This window comes from Pezoporus occidentalis, unplaced genomic scaffold (assembly GCF_034315485.1).
Source record: "Pezoporus occidentalis ecotype Australia unplaced genomic scaffold, CSIRO_AGI_Poc_V1 ctg284, whole genome shotgun sequence".
Classification (NCBI taxonomy): Eukaryota; Metazoa; Chordata; class Aves; order Psittaciformes; family Psittacidae; genus Pezoporus; species Pezoporus occidentalis.
Genome location: NW_026914763.1, coordinates 47,294 through 66,774, shown reverse-complemented (window position 1 = coordinate 66,774; position 19,481 = coordinate 47,294). Strand labels below are relative to the sequence as shown.

The window sequence follows — 19,481 nt, the reverse complement described above, 5'->3', positions numbered from 1 at the left end:
CTGCCGTGTTTCTGGAAGCCTTGCGGATACTCCCGGCAGTGCCTTTGCTATTGTGTTTTCACACCGAATTACTAAAGAAAGCAAAGCTGCCGCTGGGCTCCAGCCCTGCCGCAGGGTCTCTGCCCCCGCTGCTGCGTGGCTTTCCCAACGGGGGAGCGCTGACGGGCGGGTACCGACCCTCCTGGACGTGTCTGGGGCGGGATGAGGGGGGGGGCCCTCCGCGCTACGAGGAGCGGGACGCGGCGGCGGAGCGGGTGGAGCCGTCACCCCGCGGCCCCTTCCCCGGGGCTCCGGGTCCCGGCTCGGGGGTGCGGGCAGGGCTCCACCTGCCGCGGGTGGGTGGGGCCTGGCGCGGCCGCTAGGGGCGCCCTTGTGCCCGGGCGCGGAGCTGCTCGGCGCAGTGCGCGGCCGGGAGGAGCCGGCGGGGCCGGGCGCTGCCTGCCCAGAGCGCGGTTCCCGGCACCCGGTGCCCGGAGCGCGGCCGCCATGAACAGCATCAAGAGCGTGCCGGCGAGGGTGCTGAGCCGCCGCGGCGGGCACAGCCTGGAGGCGGAGCGGGAGCAGTTCGACAAGAACCAGGCAAGGGCGGCGGAAGGGGGTGAGGGTGCTTCGGTACCGGCTCCGGTCCCGGTCCCGACCTGGGGTGGGAGTGGTGGGGACCGACCCCTCAGCGGGGCATCCCCTGAACGCGGGGCCTTGGGGGGAAGCTGGGTCCAGGGACCCCCCCGTGGGGCGGCGCGGCCGCTGTTTGTCCGTCCCTCCGCCCGTCCGTCCGTCCCTGCTACCGGTGCGGCGCACGCTCTCCCGCCCCCACCTGCCCCATCGCTTCCTCCCTCCGTGGGCCCGGCCCGGTCCCGCGTGGGTACCGGCCCGTCCCGCTGCCCCTGGGCCGGGCACTGGGGCCGGGTCCCGTCGCCCCGAGCGGGCGGTGTGTGTGTGTGTGTGTGCCCCCCCCGCCCCGCACCCTCGCGGCCTTATCGGCAGGTAAACGCGGCCATGAGCAAACACGGGAAGTTTTATGGCTCCGACGGGGGCGCGGCTGAGCCCGGTCCCCCCCCCTCGCACCGCTAACGGCATCTCTGCATCCTCTCAGTGCCCCTCGGTCCCGGGCAGGGGCTGCCCAGCAGCACCGGGGGTTGTTTTATACCGGGTCTGGGCCACGCGTGGAGTGGCCCTTGGGGACCGGGATGTCCGGTCCCAGGGAGGGTGGCGGAGTCAAAACAAGGCCTGAAGTTGGTTGTGTCCCGCGGTGTCTGGCTTGGATGGGGGTGCCCGTAGCCCTTCCCACAGCCCCCATGGGGTGAGTGATGCTCAGGGTACCAACAGGGCTGTCATCCAGCTTGTGGGATGTTATTACCCCAACGGCATGGGCAGGGATGGACAGAGGGACGGGCTCACCAGCTGCCCCAGCAAAAACCATAGTGCCCTCTCAGCATGCATCCCCAGGCCACTCTTGTTTTGCAGGCTGCGCTTGCATAGCAGGGATCTTTCCCCTTTGCCTTCCTGGTCCTTCCCTGGGCTGGTTTGTACCTGGAGAGCACCAGTGAAGGTGTCACAGTCCCCGGGGTCACGGTGCTGCTCGGGCGCGCAGGGTAGGAAACGAATCCTGTCGGGTTTGGGGAGCAACACGAGGAAACCGGCAATTCCGGTTCCTTCTGGACACGTCTCCTTCAGCCGTCCCACCGGGCACCGCTGATAAAGAACCGCGGTGGCAGCGCTGCCTCTGGTGCCGAAGGGCAGCCTGTGCCGGCGGGGCCGGAGCGTGTCCCTCCTCCCTCTGCCCTTCCATGGCTTTCTGGGCTTGGTGGTGGGATGTGTGTCCTGTGCGGGAGCTCACGGTCACAGGGATACCATGGGCAGAGCCGCGTGCAGGGCGAGGGGGTGGCTGTTCTCCATTGGATCTGAACCACGGGCTCGCTGCCTGGTGGGCACATTCACCACCCAAAACTGATCCATTGGATCTAAACCAGGGGCCCACTGACTGATGGGCACGTTCACCACCCCTAAAACTGCTTGAAAACAGTCCTAAAGGAGTGTTATCCTAATGTTTCCTGTAGTAATGCTTCCTGTGACAGCAAAACTCTTCCAATGTCAGTATGTGGGTATTGATTTGCCTTTTATGTCTAATTATAGCAGCTGTGGAGATGGCCGCTGGTCACCTTTGTATGATGAGGACACCAGTGCCATGTCCCCTCCATGTGCCTTCACTGGAGCACGATGCTGCCAAAACCAGGAGCCCCATCTCGTTTCCCCAGCAAAGGCCAGGGTGATGCCCGCCGGTGCAGGCAGGGGTTGTGTGATCCTGGGTGCTGTGAAGGTCACCAGCTGCCCTTAAAATGCTTTTTGAGGTGTTGTGATGCTGGCATCCCCCTTGGAGCGGCTGCTGTGGGAGGTGGGAAGCTGCTGTCCTGCAGCAGGAAGCAAAACTTGCCCTTTTCTGTCGCCAATTCCTGCTTTTCTTAAGCAAGGAGGTGAAAACTCCAGTGAGCTCCAGGAATACCGTGTGTGTGACTGCCCAGTGGTGTGGTTTGGGAAGGGGAAGCATTCGGAAGGGAACTCCGGAGCTGCTGTTTGCAGTTCAGCTGACCCAGCAGCCCTCGCACCGCCTCGCCGGGGAGGTTTCCAGCTCCATGTCCTGCTCCCAAAGCACTGTGCCAGGACCCGGCATTCCCCTCCCGGGATTGTGTTCCTGCGGGATGCCAGGGCCCTGGGGAGCTGTGGGTGGGGAGGATCACGCCGTAATTAAAAGCAGCCTGGAAAGAAAGGGTGGATGTAAACCCTGCTCCTTCATTTGGGCGCTTTGATCCCGGCTTTAGTCACCAGCTTGGTACGTGAGGGCTGTGAGTAAGGCGTTGGGGCTGCTCCCGTGGGCACCGCGGCCCGTGGATGGGCAGGTTTTGGGGTTGGACCCCCTCCCGTATGAAAGTCTTGGCAGTGCTGATTGTGTGCCTGCAGTGACAGCCAGGACCTGCCCACCCCCAGATGTGCTGCTGATGTGTGGGTCAGAGTCAATGTCCCTGTCTCAGAGCCATCCACAGCCCAGCTTCACCAAGCAGCCGGCAGGGACATGCATGTCCCAGGCTGCAGCATCACCCCATGCCCATCCCTGGTCCCACCGTTACCTCTTCATGGATGTTCTGGCCACCCTGGGATTTGGGGCAGTGGCCCCAAGGGATTGGCATTGGTTTGGTGGCACCATGGTGTATTTGGGACCATGCTAAGTCTGTGTCATGGCAGTGCTGTGGGTGGGATAGGGGCTGCCCCTGCACTTGTGCTGGATGTAAAATGGCCCTGTAGAAGCCTCTGTGCTGAATCACCAAGGTGAAACCAGCCTCTGCAGCAGCTCCCGGGCTGGAGTTTGGTTGGTAATGACATTATGGGCCATAAATGCCATAAAACCACCAGCACCAATGGGAATTACAGCCTGGTTTGGGGATAGGCCAGCTGGGTCCCAGCCCTAGTCCCATCCTACCAGGCAGTACCGGGTGGCTGAGCTCCTGTCCTAGGGTTATGAGACAGCATTCCCTTTCCTGGGGATCTGGAAGCCTGGATCCCACTGATGCATTGGGATGAGTGTGATGTGTTGGGATGAGCCCATCGTGCTGCTCCCACACAAGGCAGGCAGTGCAAACCCAGGTTTGGGATCTGCAAACCCAGGTTTGGGATCTCAGCAAGATGCAATAACCCTTTTAGCAGCTCTTTGCCTCAAGGTGCGTCTCCAAGCCCTGCCTTGCAAAGCCATCATCTTGTCACTGTCTGGTGCGTGATGAGCTTTGCCTTCTGTCAGTAAAGCATCGCTTTGGTTGCACTGGGAGATGCTGGCAGCCCCCAGGACCCCAGGCGCATCTCCTCTCTGCCCAAGGATCAAGGATGCAGCCTCCCCATCAGCTCCAGGCTTTCGGGTGGTTGTGCTGCAAGTGCCTGTTCCCGGGCGCTCCAGGCTCATTAACCTTTGGGGATAAGAGGATTACAGCAAGTCACCGGCTTAACTCCGCTGCTGCTGTACGGCCCCACATGGCAGGGTGACACCGGGGCTTCCCCGCTGCGGGAAAGGCAAATCCCGCCTCTTTTCCTGGGCTCATCGCTTTGGGACAGGCTCGCTTTTTGGGATCCATTCACTGTGGTTTCGTTGCTGTCACGCTCAGCTTGCGGGTGCCGCTGTTTTGGGCTCTTTCGGGGCTGATGCGGTGCACGGACACCTTTGGCATCGCCGCCTCAGCACAGCATCGGGTTCCTCCTGCATAAGTCAGGAGCACTCGATAGCTCGGCATCGGGTTCCTGTCCCCGCAGTTCGGAGGCATCCCGGCACAAGCGGCTGTGTCAGGGCAGGTGCTTGCCCGGGTTTTATAGGGTTCTGTGGCTTGTGGGGCTGCAGGGAGGGACCGGGTTTCTCTTCCGGCACGAGCGCCGGCGGCGGAGTCGCTTCCTGCCTTTCCAGCTGGGACCTTTTCCCTCTGCCGGTGAGCAAGGGCTTGTAGGCGCAGGCACTGCTCCAGCACTGGGGAGAGGGTGAAGCAGCTCAGTGGAGTCCGTAGGGAGCCGGTGAGGAGGAGCCAGATCCTCGTCAATCACAGCAGCTCAGTAGAACCGACCCCTGCGTGGGTCATCCTATGGGATAAACTTGTACCTTAAAGTGTGCTGTGGTCAAACACGTTAAAGGGTGGATGATCCTGTTCTGACACTCGCGTTGCTCCTCTTTTTTGCTCCGTCTAAATGGGCATTGTGGCTGCCAGCCCCTCCGTGCCTGGGGACTGCGTTTGGATGAAGGGAGGTCCTCAAAAGCCTTCCCTCCTCCCCAGTTCAAAGGCTCCTTGTGATCAGACAAACAACCCTGGAATTCAGCATCTCGCTGCTGTGCTTTGATGCTGTCGGGGACGGAGTCGAGTTCAGGCTGCAGAAATGCAGTGGTTTGTTCCCTGGGACAGGGTCAAGGAGGAGCATCAGCGGTGTGGTCAATAGCGACCTGGCTCTGGCTTTTACCGGGTTGTTTTGTGGGTAAAAAAGCCTATTTTGGTGTGTCACAAACAGCTTTGAGGTGTTACAAAATGCAGGGTATTCCCCCAAAGCACCAGCTGCAGGGGTCACGCCGCTCTCTCCTCTTGCAGGCCATCAGCATCAGCAAAGCCATCAACACACAAGAAGCACCAGTGAAGGAGAAACATGCCCGACGTATCCTTTCCCTTGGCTCACCTGGATGGTGCAGAGGAGATGCTGTGTGAGGTTTCACCCTGTGGGGCCGGAGCTATGGGAGGTTTGGGAGACAGGAGACCCACGCAGAGCTTGGCTGGGGGCTGGCATCTTGTTGGCTCATCCGTCAGTGGAGATGCAGACAAGAGCAATGCAGGAACGTTGCATTTCTTGGGCAATAAAATGCGGAGGGCCCCGGTGTGCCTTGCAGCAGGGTAGGAAAAGAAATGGGGTTTTATCTGCGAGTGCAGCATCGTGTCAGTGATCCCTGTGCCTGCGGTGCCCTGTGTGCGTCCCCTTTGTAACGAGTGTGAACAGGAACAGTCCCCAGCCCAGCCCGTTCCCTGCTCCCATGTGTGTCCCGTTGGCCTTGACTGGAGGGAAGGGATCATCCTGGGGACTCACCACGAGAAGGGAGCCTTCACCTTCTGGTCCTACGCCATCGGGCTGCCCCTGCCCAGCAGCGCCATCCTCAGCTGGAAGTTCTGCCATGTCCTACACAAGGTGCTGCGTGACGGCCACCCCAACGTGAGTGTCCCCTCGGAGCATCCCTCCCGCTGCACTGGGGGGGTCCCTCTGCACAAAGGGTGGGTTCCCCTCCCTGTCCCTGCTGCTTTTCCCAGGCCATGGGGCTGTGAAGCACTCTGTTGCCTCTCGTCTTTGAAACCAACCCGTGCAAAGCCCCAGCCCCTGGTTGCCATTGAAAGGCTTGAACTTCTCCTTCCAAAGCTGGAGCAGCAAAAGGGGCTGGATCCAACCTTCTCCCCAGCTTCAGGGCAGGCGGGTGGGCACTTGCCCGGCTCCGTGCCAGCCTCACCATGCTGCATCCCTCCTGGTTTTCGTAGTCATAGAATCCTAGGATGGTTTGGGTTGGAAGGGATCTTAAAGCTCATCCAGTTCCAAGCCCTGTCCAACACTGCCAGGGATGGGGCAGCCACAGCTTCTCTGGACACCCTGTGCCAGTGCCTCAGCACCCTCACAGGGAAGAGCTTCTGCCTCAGGTCTTCCTTGCAGCCCAGAAACCAACCGTATCCTGGGCTGCATCAAAAGGAGCGTGACCAGCAGGTCAAAGGAGGTGATCCTGCCCCTCTACTCTGCTCTTGTGAGACCTCACCTGGAGCATTGTGTGCAGTTCTGGTGTCCTCAACATAAAAAGGACATGGAACTGTTGGAACAAGTCCAGAGGAGGCCACGAGGATGATCAGGGACTGGAGCACCTCCTGTATGAAGACAGGCTGAGGAAGCTGGGGCTGTTCAGCCTGGAGAAGAGAAGGCTGCATGGAGACCTCAGAGCAGCTTCCAGTATCTGAAGGGGGCCTATAGGGATGCTGGGGAGGGACTCTTCATTAGGGACTGCAGTGACAGGACAAGGGGTAACGGGTTAAAACTGAAACAGGGGAAGTTTAGATTGGATATAAGGAGGAAATTCTTTCCTGTTAGGGTGGTGAGGCACTGGAATGGGCTGCGCAGGGAGGCTGTGAATGCTCCATCCCTGGCAGTGTTCAAGTCTAGGTTGGACAGAGCCTTGGGTGCCATGGTTTAGTGTGAGGTGTCCCTGCCCATGGCAGTGGGGTTGGAACTGGATGATCTTAAGGTCCTTTCCAACCCTAACCATTCTGTGATTCTATTCTATGATTCTAATGCTTTTGCCCCCAGGTCCTCCAGGATTGCCAGCGGTACCGCAGCAACATCCGAGAGACAGGGGACCTGTGGGTGAGTGGGGTGAAAGGAGATTTGTGCCTTCTGGGGAGTTTGGAGGTGGTGAAAACCACTGTGAGCACAGGGAGGGCAAAGCACCACGTGAAACAACCCCTCCTCTGTGACCCTGCTGGTGATGGTTACGTGCATGGTGAAGGGCAAGAGGGTGAGAGCCGTAGGGCCGCCGGCACATGTGGGATCTGGCTGTATCACTTCAGACCTGCCTCATTTCCCCTCATGTCTCTGGCAGGGCCATTTACATGACAGGTATGGGCAGCTGGTGAGCATCTACACACGGCTCCTGCTCGTCAAGATCTCCTTCCACATCAAGGTGAGACCCTCTGCTGCCTCCGTGGCCTGTCCTGCTGGGGGACGGGGCTTCCCCGGGGGATGCTTCACCCCAGCGGAAGCATTCACAGCGATTGCTGTTTTCTCTCTCCTTTTACAAAGCATCCCGAGTTCCCCCCGGGCCTCGAGGTGCCGGATGAGGTGCTGGAGAAGACGGCAGGGACGGATGTGAACAACATGTGAGTGTCCTGGCGGGAGCACAGCGCCCGGTGCGTGCTCACCAGCTCCGTGCTGGCAGCATCCTGCAACGAGCTGGCTCCTGAGCAGGGCACCCGCTGGTAGCTTATGAACTGGTTGGATGGGGCCTCATTCCTCCTGCACCCGCAGAGCAGTGAGGAATGGAAATGCAGGGAGCAAACCTGCTCCGGGTGCTCCATCCCTGGCAGTGCTCAAGGCCAAGTTGGACACAGGGGCTTGGAGTAAGCTGCGCTAGTGGAAGGTGTCCCTGCCCGTGGCTGGGGTTGGAGCTGGATGAGCTTTAAGGTCCCTTCCAACCCAAATCCTTGTCATTCTGAGCCCTCACCCTCATAAGGACCTGCAGTGATCGTGAGCAGCTGGAGCAAGGATGTCTCTGCTAACGGGTGATGTGGTCTGGGGTCTCTTTGGCAGCTTCCAGCTGACAGTGGAGCTGTTTGACTACCTGGACTGGGAGCTGAAGCTGTCGGAGTCAGGTGAGGAGGCAGCAGGTCCCTCCCAGGGGCTCTTGAGCAATAGTTTCGCTCTTTGGTCAGGAATGTTGTTCCGGAGCCTGAGGTCAGAGGCTCGGCTCCTTCCTCCTCCTGCGAGGAGGTCTCTGAGCTCATTCCTCAGCTCTGTTCCGCTGTTGATGCCCTATAGAGGTGGTTGTAGGAAAACACTTGAGGAACGTGGTGGTTTCAGCCCACCTGAGCAGTGCAGAGCGTTGTTTTCAGAGCAGCACTGCTCTGAAGTGGGCTCTTTGCTTTTGGTACAACCATGTGAATCATACGCATTACCCAAATCCCTTCTATCTCCCCGAAGCAGAGGATGAGGCTGTACCTCTTTCTAAATACTCGTTTTCCCGTGCTGAAATTCCTTTGGGAATGTGCGATTCTCTTGGCTCCTTCTCCAGGAATTTTTAGATGGCTTAAAAATGGGGCAGTTTCTTCCTCTGCTGCCAGTCAGGAGCCTGGAAAACGGGGCACAGCAGGAGACACGGTGCTCCCAGCTCCCACCAGCTCCCGCGTCTCCTCCTGACCCAGTTGTGCAGAGAATTTATATTCATAAATACTTTGAGCAGGGAAGGAGCCAGAGGGTTTCTGCTGGCTGGATTCCTGCCAAGGGAAGGGATCTGTTTCCGAGCCGGGGCATGCGAGGCTGCAGTGTCGGCAGGTCCATCCCCTGCCCTGGGATGCTCTCCCAGCTCCTTGCATGGTTAAATAGAGCAGAGCAAAACCCTTTGACTTCCCCAGCCTTTACATCGTTTTGGGGTTAGATCCCTCCTTTTTGGGGTTGGGGTACCCAGGGCAGAGCTGAGCACCCCTTTCCTCTGCCACCGTTGTCCCTTTGGGTGTTCTTGCCCGGAAGGGGGTGTTCCCAGCGCAGCAGGGACAGGGCAGGCAGCAGCCCCGGTGTGTGACCCCTATCCTGGCACAGCCACATCCCTTGTGGTTAATGATCAAGCAGAGATGCGGTGCCAGCACCTCACTGTGCTCCCCCTCCAGTTTTCAGGCAGCTCAACACGTCGATGGCCGTGTCGCAGATGTCGGCGGTGCAGTGCCGCCTGGCCCCCCTCATCCAGGTCATCCAGGACTGCAGCCACCTCTATCACTACGCCGTCAAGCTGATGTTCAAGCTGCACTCCTGTGAGTCACAGAATCATAGAATCACAGAATAGTTAGGGTTGGAAAGGACCTTAAGATCATCCAGTTCCAGCCCCCCTGCCATGGGCAGGGACACCTCACACTAAACCATGGCACCCAAGGCTCTGTCCAACCTGGCCTTGAACACTGCCAGGGATGGAGCATTCACAGCTTCCCTGGGCAACCCATTACAGTGCCTCACCACCCTCACAGGAAAGAATTTCCTCCTTATATCCAATCTAAACTTCCCCTGTTTCAGTTTTAACCCGTTACCCCTTGTCCTGTCACTGCAGTCCCTAATGAAGAGTCCCTCTCCAGCATCCCTACAGCCCCCTTCAGATACTGGAAGGCTGCTATGAGGTCTCCACGCAGCCTTCTCTTCTCCAGGCTGAACAGCCCCAACTTCCTCAGCCTGTCTTCATACGGGAGGTGCTCCAGCCCCTGGTCATCCTCATGGCCTCCTCTGGACTTGTTCCAACAGTTCCATGTCCTGGGGACGTGCCCCATCCTGGTCTTTTCCCAGCTTGGGTTTCTGCATGGATTTGGGGATTAGGATTGCGTGGATGGAGGCATCCATTGCTGTGTCCCCATATCCCAGCCAGGCCCTGAGGACCTGCTCCATCCCATATAGACATCCCAAATGAAGGAATTATAAGGGCTTGTTCTTGATTAATTCAGACTGATGAGCCTTGGCCTGCCAGCCATGGAATTGCCTGGCAGCACGGTGCAAGGGGCCTCACATGGGTATTTTGGGCTTTCCACAGCCACCTTCCTGTGCTGTGTCCCTGGTCCCTATGCCAGGGATGGGGACACCCCACTCCATTCCTGATCCCTCACATCCCGTTCCAACCTGGCCTTAACCTGCTGGCTGTGGCAGCCAGAGGGATCCAGCTGCCTGTGTATGAATTTGCAGCCCTGGATCAGCCATGTCTGTCCCCCCCATCACTGCAGGTCTGCCGGCCGACACGCTGCAAGGCCACCGAGACCGCTTCCATGAGCAGTTTCGCAGGTAACCCATGGCTGAGGGCGATGCTGGGGTCCCCTCCTTGCTGCCATTCCCCCCTGTCCCCACCTCCTCTACAAGCAGTTCTTCTTTCCCCCCTCTCCAGCCTCAAAAACTTCTTTAAGAAGGCATCGGACATGCTGTATTTCAAGCGGCTCATCCAGATCCCGCGGCTGCCAGAGGTATGGCAGGGTTTCCATGTGGTGCTTGCGTGTGATGCTTTGGAGAGCTTGTGGGATCAGGGTGTCCCCGTGGATGGGTTCAGTGCCTGAGGACACAGCAGCACAGGGATGCCTGCCTCCCTTCTCTTGCTGCGCTGCTGCAGTGGTTCCCGAAACCCCAGGTGATGCCATCACAGCATCTCGTCCCCATAGAGCCCCCCGAACTTCCTGCGGGCATCCGCGCTGGCCGAGCACGTGAAGCCTGTGGTTGTCATCCCCGAGGAAGCCCCCGAGGATGAGGAGCCAGAGAACCTCATTGAGATAAGCACAGCTTCCACCATGGAGCCACAGGTGGGCACCTGGGCATGGGGACCCTGGGATGGGAGGACACAGACACCCACAGCCCGGCTCAGCTCAGCACCTTCCATCTTCTCCAGGTCACCTCAGATCTATTTGACCAAACCTTTGGGCCTCCCAATGGCATTCGGGATGACAGGTATGGGGGGTCCAGTGGTGATGCCAGTGGGGTGGCCACTGCCACATGAGACCAACCTGCCTTTTCCCTGCAGGGATGCACAGATCGAGAGCCTGAAGAAGGAGGTGGACGTGCTCCGTGCAGAGATGGAGAAGATTAAACTGGAGGTAAAGCCCTGTTGGGAAGCAGCCAGTGTGGGAGAGCGGGGTGCTTTTGGGTGCTGTAGTGTTGAAACCCCAATGGGATGCAGCAGGAGCAGAGTCCTGGCACCCAGCGCTGTGTTTTAGGCCTCTCCCAGTGCCAGAACCCTGATGTTATGGGATGGAGGCGTGTGAGACCTGTCCCGTGTTATCTGTTAGCAGCGGGGATGGAGCAGGAGGGCAGAGCTTTCCCATGCATCTCACAGCAGCTTTGCCCAAATCACAGCCAGGCACTGGGATGGGGATGCCGGGGAGGGCTGGTTGCCGCTGGCAGTGCCCAAGCGCTGCCGGTGCCCCGCAGGCGCAGCGGTACATCACCCAGCTCAAGGCGCAGGTCAACAGCCTGGAGGGAGAAGTGGAGGAGCAGCGCAAGCAGAAGCAGAAGGCGCTGGTGGACAACGAGCAGCTGCGGGATGAGCTGGAGAAGCTGCAGAGGGTGAAGCAGGACAGCGACAGGTCCCAGCGGCTCTGCGCCGAGGCAGAAAGTAGGTGCCCTGCAGCACCCGTGGGCCGCGGGGTGTCCTCAGCACCGGTGCTGATGCTTTTCTCGCCCTGTTCAGAGAAAGCCACCGCCACCGAGATCCGCTACACGAAGCTGAAGGAGAAGCACAGCGAGCTCATCAACACGCACGCTGAGCTCCTCAGGAAGGTAACGCTGCTGCTCGTGCCGGGCAGGGGCTGACTGCCGCCTTCAGCCCTACCCCATGTTGGTGCCGTCAGCCTGCATCCAGGGACCTCTGAGCACTGGGTGGGAGACCCCCCCTTGAATTCGTGTTCACAAGCAGTCAGCATCCCAGAGGCTGTGAGAAAGGCATCTTGGGGGTGTCCCCTGAGCCGGAATTTGATGGGAGCGAGCGTGGCTCTGGTGGGATCCCCCCTCTGATGCCCAGTAAGCCCCATGTCCCCGTGCAGAACGCTGACACTGCCAAGCAGCTGACGGTCACGCAGCAGAGCCAGGAGGAGGTGGCACGTGTCAAGGAGCAGTTGGCCTTTCAGGTGGAGCAGGTCAAGCGAGAGGCGGAGATGAAGGTAGCCCTGCATCCTTCCCTGCCATGGGGCCCTTCCCAGCCTGGGAAACACAGTTTGGGTGCAAGGGGTAGAGGTGGTGGTTGGTGTCAGTCCCTGATCCTGGAAGGAGTCGCCCTGGCTCCTCGGGAAGGCGTTATTCAATGCATGCTGCACTCCCTCTTGCCCGAACCTGCCTTTTCTTCCCCCAAGAAAATGCCACGATGCAAATTAATGGCTTTGGGTGCTTTCATTCGCTGGGGGCTGCTCCCAAAATCCCTGCCCTGGGGAAAGGAGAACCCCCCCCAATATCCTGGAAACCCCTCCCGCAAAACACATCCGGATTCATTCCCATGGCGCTGGCTGCGTGCCGGTGCCAAGCGGGGCTGGAGCGTGCCTGCAGCTCCATGGCCGTGTGGTTGCAGCTGGAGGACCAGAGCCTGCAGATGGAGCAGCTGCGGCAGGAGCTGGATGCCCGGCGGGAAGAGCTGGAGCAGGCGCAGCGCTCGCTCAGCCACGCCAAGCAGGTACGAGGCTGGGGTGCAGGATGTGCCCCGAAACCCATCACACAGCAAACAGCAGCTCAAGGCAATGTCATTGGGGCTGAATGTGGGTCCGTCCCATCAGGGTCAGGAGCTGGGCCTGTCCTCAGCTTCCCCCTGTGTAGTTGTTGGGCTCAGGACGTGGTGACAGGGAGTGACAGGGGTCTCCTGGTCCCGCTGGCAGGCAGGCACAGAGCTCAGTGCTCAGGTGGAGGCCCTGCACGCTGAGAAAGAGGTGCTGAGGCGGTCCGTGAGTGAGAAGGAGCGTGAGCTGCTCTCCACACGTGGCCTCATCGAGGAGAAGGAGCTGCAGCTGAGCCAGGAGGCGGACAAGACCTCGAGGGAGATACGAGAGCTGCAGGGCAGGCTCCTGGAGAAGGTATGGAGTGAGATGTCCTCGGGGGTGCTGAGCAATCGGGGAGCTCAGATGAGCCATCGCTGGTGTAGCCAGTGGGATGTGACTTGGCAGCAGCAATAATGGGATGCTCGGGTCTAATTCTGCAAAGATGCTCTCGAGGGATGTGATGGTGATGGGCCAATGGTGATAGGGGTCCTGTGTCCCAGCTGTGCAACTCGCTTGTTCCTCACACCTCACAGAGCAGCCAGGAGCAGAGCCTGCAGCAGCAGCTGCTGGACGAGCAGTTCATCATCCTGCAGCAGACGGTGCGGGAGGCAGAGGACATCCTCCGGGACGCCGTGGCCAAGCTGGATGATCCACTGCACATCCGCTGCACCAGCTCCCCCGGTACGTCCCACTTGACCATGGGGTCTGCAACCCGGATAGCATTGCCTCTCAGCTTCCCCCAGGCCTTTTTTCCCCTCCCAAATACTACACCCAAGGAGACTGGGGTCAGATTTCCCAGGAATGAACTTTTAGCTCTAATCTCAGCACTGTTTTGCTCAGATTTTAGCGTTGTTCCCAGTCCAGGGCCACAGGGACCTGAGCTGTCTTGGCTTCCACTGAATGGTGCCTCATGGAGTCGGCACTCGTGCTCGTTCAGACACTAACGAAGCTAAACTCATTGCAGATTACCTGCTGAGCCGGGCGCAGGCAGCGCTGGAGTCCACGGATGCCCTGGAGAACGGGCACGCGCAGTACGTGGCCTCCATGGCAGGTACCTGGGGCTGGGGACCGGTGGCATCGCTTGCACCTTGCTTCTATTATCATACATCCTTTGTTTGTTATTACACATACTTTGGGGCCATCGGCAAGCGTGCAGTGCCCTGGTGATGGAGGGATGGAGCGGGTGGGTTCCGATGTGCTTGCTCCAGGAGCAACCTGCAAGCCGATGGGGTCAATGCCAACCTCTCCAAGCTCTTGTATTGACCCTTGAGTGTGTTCAGGGCGGGTTGAAGCCCCCAGGACATGGCAAGCGGTGCCCTGGGCTGGCAGCACCTGAGCCCATCATCTCACCATCAGATGCTGCGGGGCTGGTGGGGGCTCTGGCCCTCTTTGCACACTTGATGGCCGACACCATTGTGAACGGCAGTGCCACGTCCCATCTGGCTCCCACTGACCACGCTGACCGTGAGTGCTGTGCATGGACACTTCATATTGGGGGTTCTTTATGCTTGTGGGGTGTTTTGGGGGGGCTGCCATGCCAAAGCATCCTGTGGTAGGGACTGGTTATGGGGCAGGTCTTCCCTGGGGGAGTGTGGTCCTATCCCCCCAGCATACCCCGTGTTCTGGTGCCCCTTCCTGGGCCAGGGTTGTTACTTTGCTCATGGAAACGGATTTATCCTCTTCCGCAATAAACTTCTGGATGCCATTGATGCGTGGCATCATCCCCATAGCTGAGGAGAGGAGGAAGGTGAGGGTGGTGGGGATGGGGTGGAGGGACCCGTTGTCCATTGAGGGACCTGTTACCAACCCATCCTCTCCGCAGGGCTGACGGAGACGTGCCGGGACTGTGGGCAGCAGAGCCTGGATTACCTGGGCAAGCTGAAGGACAAGCAGACCCTGGGATGTGCTGAGCTGGGGGACGTGCGGCGGGCGCTGCGAGGGGTCCTGCAGCTGGCCCAGGTAGGAGATGGAGCCCATTGCACCCATCGGGGCTGGCAGGGGGGGATCTCTGGCATGGGTGTTTCCCAAAGGGAATGCAGAAGGATGTTGCCTCCATTTGTCAAGGTGGGAGTTTGCTCAGGCTGCCCCTTGATGGACAGCTTCTTTTTAAAGAAGGATACCCAAACCCATGGCTTTTATGGCATTTCCCATAGTCCAGAGCTGAAATCTCTGAAGTAGCCGAGGGATGCTGTGTTGGAGTGAGCTCTTTGGCGTGGTTTGTGCCACATTCCCACAGGTTATCCATTTGTCTTTTCCATTGAGCCGCTGTTAATTCAAAGGCTCGTAGCTCTCTGGAGCCCTCTGGAGCTCTGCCCTGCCAAAACTGCTCCTGTGATTGAGTTTTGTCACCTTGATTTGGGGCATTTCTTACCCTGTGCCGTGTTTGCTGCACATGTGCCTTCACCCTTGTGATGTGCTCCTGCAGCTTTATTTATTTAAGGGGGAAAAAAAGGGGTTGGGTGCCTTGCTTTGGTGTTATTCCTCACAAATATTCCCTTTTCTGCCTAAAACCTCTTGGTGACTTCTGCCTCCTTCGGCAGGAGCTGAGGCCCAAGAGCTTGGACATCAAGCAAGAAGAGCTGGGGGACATGGTTGAGAAGGAGATGGCCTCCACCTCCAAGGCGATTGAGGATGCTGTCAGGAGGATAGAGGTGAGATGGAGCTGCAGGGTGAACCATTTTGGTGCCTTGGGGCAGCAAAGCGTCCATCTCTCCTCCAGCCTGCAGTGCAGCATCCAACTTCCCTCTTGTGTTTCCCACCAGGAGATGATGAGCCAGGCCAGGAACGAGAGCTCTGGTGTTAAGCTTGAAGTGAATGAGCGGTGAGTGTTGAGGGGTGGCATGTGGCAGCCATGGGCAGGTTTCTGTCTATGCCCATACCCTCCTGGGTTGTGCTCTGCTCCAAAGCCCCATTTGCAACCCGATCCTGCATCGTCCTTGTGCTGAGCACGACATCCTCTTTAGAAGGGTGGACCTTGGTCTTGCATGTCTAAGCCCATTGCTCACAGCTGCTTTGTGGGCTGCTTAGAAGTAACCTGCAGGCTGGCTGGCCTCCAGAACAGACCCGTTTTATAACTGGGACACAGCACTGGAGGATGCTGAATGCTTCCTCTTGTTTCCCTACAGGATTCTGAACTCCTGCACGGACCTCATGAAGGTGAGTACTGCACAAATGGAGCTGGGGCATCAAAGCAGAACTGTAACTTCCCCCCATTGGCAGCATCAATCCAATCCCTGTCAAATATCAGACCCTCTTTCTCTTCATTCCAGGCCATTAGGCTTCTTGTAATGACATCTACGAACCTGCAGAAGGAGATAGTAGAAAGTGGCCGGGTAAGTCTCTCTGGTGACTGGCTGCTCAGCCCCGTGCTCTCTGCACACATCGCTGTCACCTTGTAAAGCCTTGTTTGTCTAAAGGCAATGGCCTAAATCTGTGTGCTTTAAACCCAGCCCAGATCTGCAGGCTTGCAGCTCTAATACTTGTTTTATTGATACCTATTTAACCAGGCCATCAAGTATTGCCTGAAGGGCGCAGAAATGCTGCCAGTCCCTTGCTTTATGGCTTTGTAGATGAATTTCTATATTGCCTTGTATTATACGGATATTTTATATGGCTTTATGGATCTAAACGTTGTTGTTTGTAAGAACCAAGTTAATCCAGGCCATAATGTTCTCGTAACAACAGGGGGCAGCAACAACTCAGGAGTTTTATGCCAAGAACTCGCGCTGGACCGAAGGGCTGATCTCTGCCTCCAAGGCGGTGGGATGGGGAGCCACGCAGCTCGTGTAGGTACCCGGGGACCTCTCCTAGGGCTGTGCCTGGGGCTGGCCCGTGCTTCTCCATCACCCAGTAACCCAAGTTGTGCCACGCAGCTGAGTCTGCACGGGGCATTACTGCTAATTCCTCACAGAGCATCCCGGGTCAGTGAAATAGGGGCTGCCAGTTCCTGCTTGCAAAGCTGCTTCAAATCGAATGCTCCATGTCCAAGTTCCTGCTCAGATGGTTGTGGATGGGGAGGTTGGGAGTGGTGCAGGGTATCCCTGTGCCAGCAGGGGTGGTTTGGGATAAACCTTTAAAAATCCCACCCACGTCATTATGGACACACGGTCTTGCCTCTGCTGCTGTTTTGTACCTATCCAAAGCATCTGCATTGGGGCTTTGAGTAATTGCTTTGTAAATGAGCTTTAAATAATTACAGGCAAAGCTGCTGGTTCAGGGTCTTGGTTTGTAAGGATAGAGCAGGAGCTAAATAATCTGCACCTGGTTTGTAGGGCATGGTGAGGATCTAACGCAATGTCCCTTCTGACCCATACCACAGGGAGTCAGCAGACAGAGTTGTCCTGCACATGGGCAAATACGAAGAGCTCATCGTCTGCTCCCATGAAATCGCTGCCAGCACAGCCCAGCTCGTAGCTGCCTCCAAGGTGAGTATCCCAACAGCGTTCCTGCATGCAGCTCCTCGAGCTTGAGGGCGTTTTGCTCCCACAGTGTTGTCCCATGGGTGCTCTCAGGCAGTGGTTTGTTATCCGGCGGTCCTGCAGCGTCCTCCCGGAGCAGGGAGGAAGGGAAGCTCTTCCTATTTCAAAGTCAGTCTGTGATTTTAATCCATCTGTTTTCACCTGCATCAATATTCCCACACCTTGCCTTGGAAATGGAGATGTGTAAAACCTCCTGTTAAGCTGCTTATGTAAAGAAGATGTTAATCATTAATAAGAACCCTCAACTAAGCCCCTGCGGGAGCCAGCATTGACAATGATGGAGTTAGTTTGGTCCTTGCTTTCACCCACAGCAACAGGAAAGGTGCTGATGGGTAGAGGTTTCCATGAGCAAACAGGGAGGCAGGCTGGGGGAGGAGGACCCACACGGGGTTTTACAGCAGATGGCTTTAAAATTAAGAGCATGGTGAGAAGAAAAATAGCTCTGCCTTCACTGATGCTGCTTATCCGTGTGTGCTCCCATGGGAGCAGAGCTGGTTTGGTGCCCCAGGGCTTGCACGGGTCATGTTGCTTGGCCGTGATGGGATCAGCAAGGATAAGCAGGTGTCCATCTGTCTGTCCATCCGTTCCACCCCCAGGCTGTCACATCCGAGCTCCATCCCGACGTGGTCTCTGCTCTTTGCAGGTAAAAGCCGAGAAGAGCAGCAGGAACCTGGGCAAGCTCCAGGAGTGCTCCCGCAACGTCAATGAGATGGCGGCCAATGTGGTGGCTTCCACCAAGTCAGGGCAAGAGCAGATCGAGGAGAAAGGTGAGGGGTTTGCAAGGAGAGGGGAGAACCCCTCCCCAGATCCCTTTTATGTCTGTGTTCAGCCAGCTGGGCGCTGGGATATGAGGAGGGTGTGCTCAGAGAGGACCCTTGCTTCTCTCCACAGACACCATGGACTTTTCAGGCATGTCCCTCATCAAGCTGAAGAAGGAAGAGATGGAAACACAGGTACGGACGTGAAGGTGGCTTTGGTGCTGCCAGCCTCGGGTCCTGATCTGGACCTGCACATTGCGGGGGGGGGGGTCCCTTCCTTACCACCTTCATCATGGTGCTGCTGCTGGTGGGGATCACCCCCCTGCGATGCGCAGGACCCAGGGCTGCTCTTTGGCTGCAGGTGAAGGTGCTGGAGCTGGAGAAGCGCCTGGAGGGCGAGCGGGTGCGCCTGGGCGAGCTGAGGAAGCAGCACTATGCCCTGGCCGGGACCTACGACACAGAAGAGGATGGGGAGGCAAAGCCAGCACCAGCCCCTAGAAGAGGCATCCTCAAGAAGCCCCCGTTGGCTCAGAAACCCGGACACGGGGAGGTAGGTCCTGGTGGGGGGGGTAAATACACAGTGGGGAGGGTGTTCACAGCACCGGGGCTGGTATTTTGGTGTCTTCCCTCTTCTCATTTCAGCCCCAGCGAGACGCCGGCCCGTACCCCCCTCCCGTCTAACAGGGGCTGGCTGGGTACCCATCCACCAGCTCACGCTGCCTTCGCGCTCGTGTGCCTTCCTGCGCCGGGCCCTCCTCCCGCCCGCAAAACTGGAGTTTTCTAAGGAATTCTTTATTTTTATTTGTATTTTTCTTCACTTGATTTTTATCTATTTGGGGGGGGGGGAGGGGGTGCTCCCCCAGCCCCCTCCTCCTCCTCCAGGTTAATTTAATTTGGGGTTCGTTTGGGTTATATTCTTTTGTAAGGACTCTGTCGATCAGCACTAGGAGTACCTGTAGCTCTCTACTGTACTGCTCGGACCCTTTCCAAGAGCTGTTTTTAAAGTAGGAAACGTGGGCTTTTCTTGCAGCCATTTTTTAATTCCCTTTTCCCAGCCTGAGGAATAACGGGACTTTGTTTCGGCCTGGGATCGGCCCCTCCATGGAGAGGGAGACGTGAGCCTGAACCGGCACACGGGGCAGGGCTTTGAAAAGGGAAAAAGCAGCTACCGGCACACACTGGCAATAAGGATGCAGCCCTTGCGTCGTCCTGTTCTATTTTATAGCACCGCAGCGCTGTCGGGATCAGTTGCGTTCTGTTTTATATTTAAGAGATGTAGCAGAATTAAATCCAGCCGTGGCCAATGGGAGCCAGGGGATGGAGGAGTCTGCAGCAATAAGGAATTACTGATGTGGGGAGATGCTGGGGTGGGGTGGGGGGGGCAGAAGGAAAGGTCCTGTCAGCTGTATCTTCCCTTGGAGCTACTACCACGATAGAGATTATTAAAGAAGCAATATTTAAAGTAGATGCTGTGGTGCCTGCTCAGCTGCTTGGTGGGGAGGGGACCGATGCCAGGGCTACGGCATGGGGCTCTGCTGCTTGAAGCAAGCTGGCCCTGAATACTGGGGAGCAAAAGGCAATAAAGGGCCTTAAAGTAATTAGCTAAAGCACAGAGGCAGGTGCATCAGTGTGTGTGTGTGTATATATACATACACATATACATATAGATGTGCATAAATATATATATATAGAGTCATATTCTGTATGTGTGGCATGTATGGCTCTGTGTGTGCCTATATATG

The 19,481-nt window shown here is 57.7% G+C and overlaps 1 protein-coding gene across 1 annotated transcript; it reads left to right on the top strand.

Annotated features, from left to right (window-relative positions):
• The first annotated feature begins 372 nt into the window (after window positions 1-372).
• HIP1R (huntingtin interacting protein 1 related) lies at window positions 373-19,204 on the top strand. The gene is made up of 32 exons (XM_062625878.1): window positions 373-579; window positions 5,106-5,169; window positions 5,573-5,715; window positions 6,844-6,900; window positions 7,136-7,216; window positions 7,336-7,412; window positions 7,843-7,904; window positions 8,916-9,056; window positions 10,005-10,062; window positions 10,163-10,238; window positions 10,431-10,568; window positions 10,655-10,713; window positions 10,787-10,859; window positions 11,194-11,377; window positions 11,453-11,541; window positions 11,805-11,921; window positions 12,323-12,424; window positions 12,624-12,818; window positions 13,037-13,184; window positions 13,468-13,554; window positions 13,860-13,967; window positions 14,326-14,462; window positions 15,044-15,154; window positions 15,266-15,324; window positions 15,629-15,659; window positions 15,773-15,835; window positions 16,188-16,288; window positions 16,822-16,927; window positions 17,625-17,748; window positions 17,873-17,934; window positions 18,101-18,289; window positions 18,382-19,204. Exons 1-32 carry the CDS (start codon window positions 487-489, stop codon window positions 18,418-18,420), a joined length of 3,174 nt encoding a protein of 1,057 aa, XP_062481862.1. The 5' UTR covers window positions 373-486; the 3' UTR covers window positions 18,421-19,204.
• Window positions 19,205-19,481: the final 277 nt, after the last annotated feature.

Coding starts and splice junctions, on each gene's coding strand:
- HIP1R (XM_062625878.1), top strand. CDS start 487: ATGAACAGCATCAAGAGCGTGCCGGCGAGGGTGCTGAGCCGCCGCGGC. Junction 7,217..7,335: donor AGATCTCCTTCCACATCAAG/GTGAGACCCTCT, acceptor CCTTTTACAAAG/CATCCCGAGTTCCCCCCGGG. Junction 13,555..13,859: donor GTACGTGGCCTCCATGGCAG/GTACCTGGGGCT, acceptor TCTCACCATCAG/ATGCTGCGGGGCTGGTGGGG.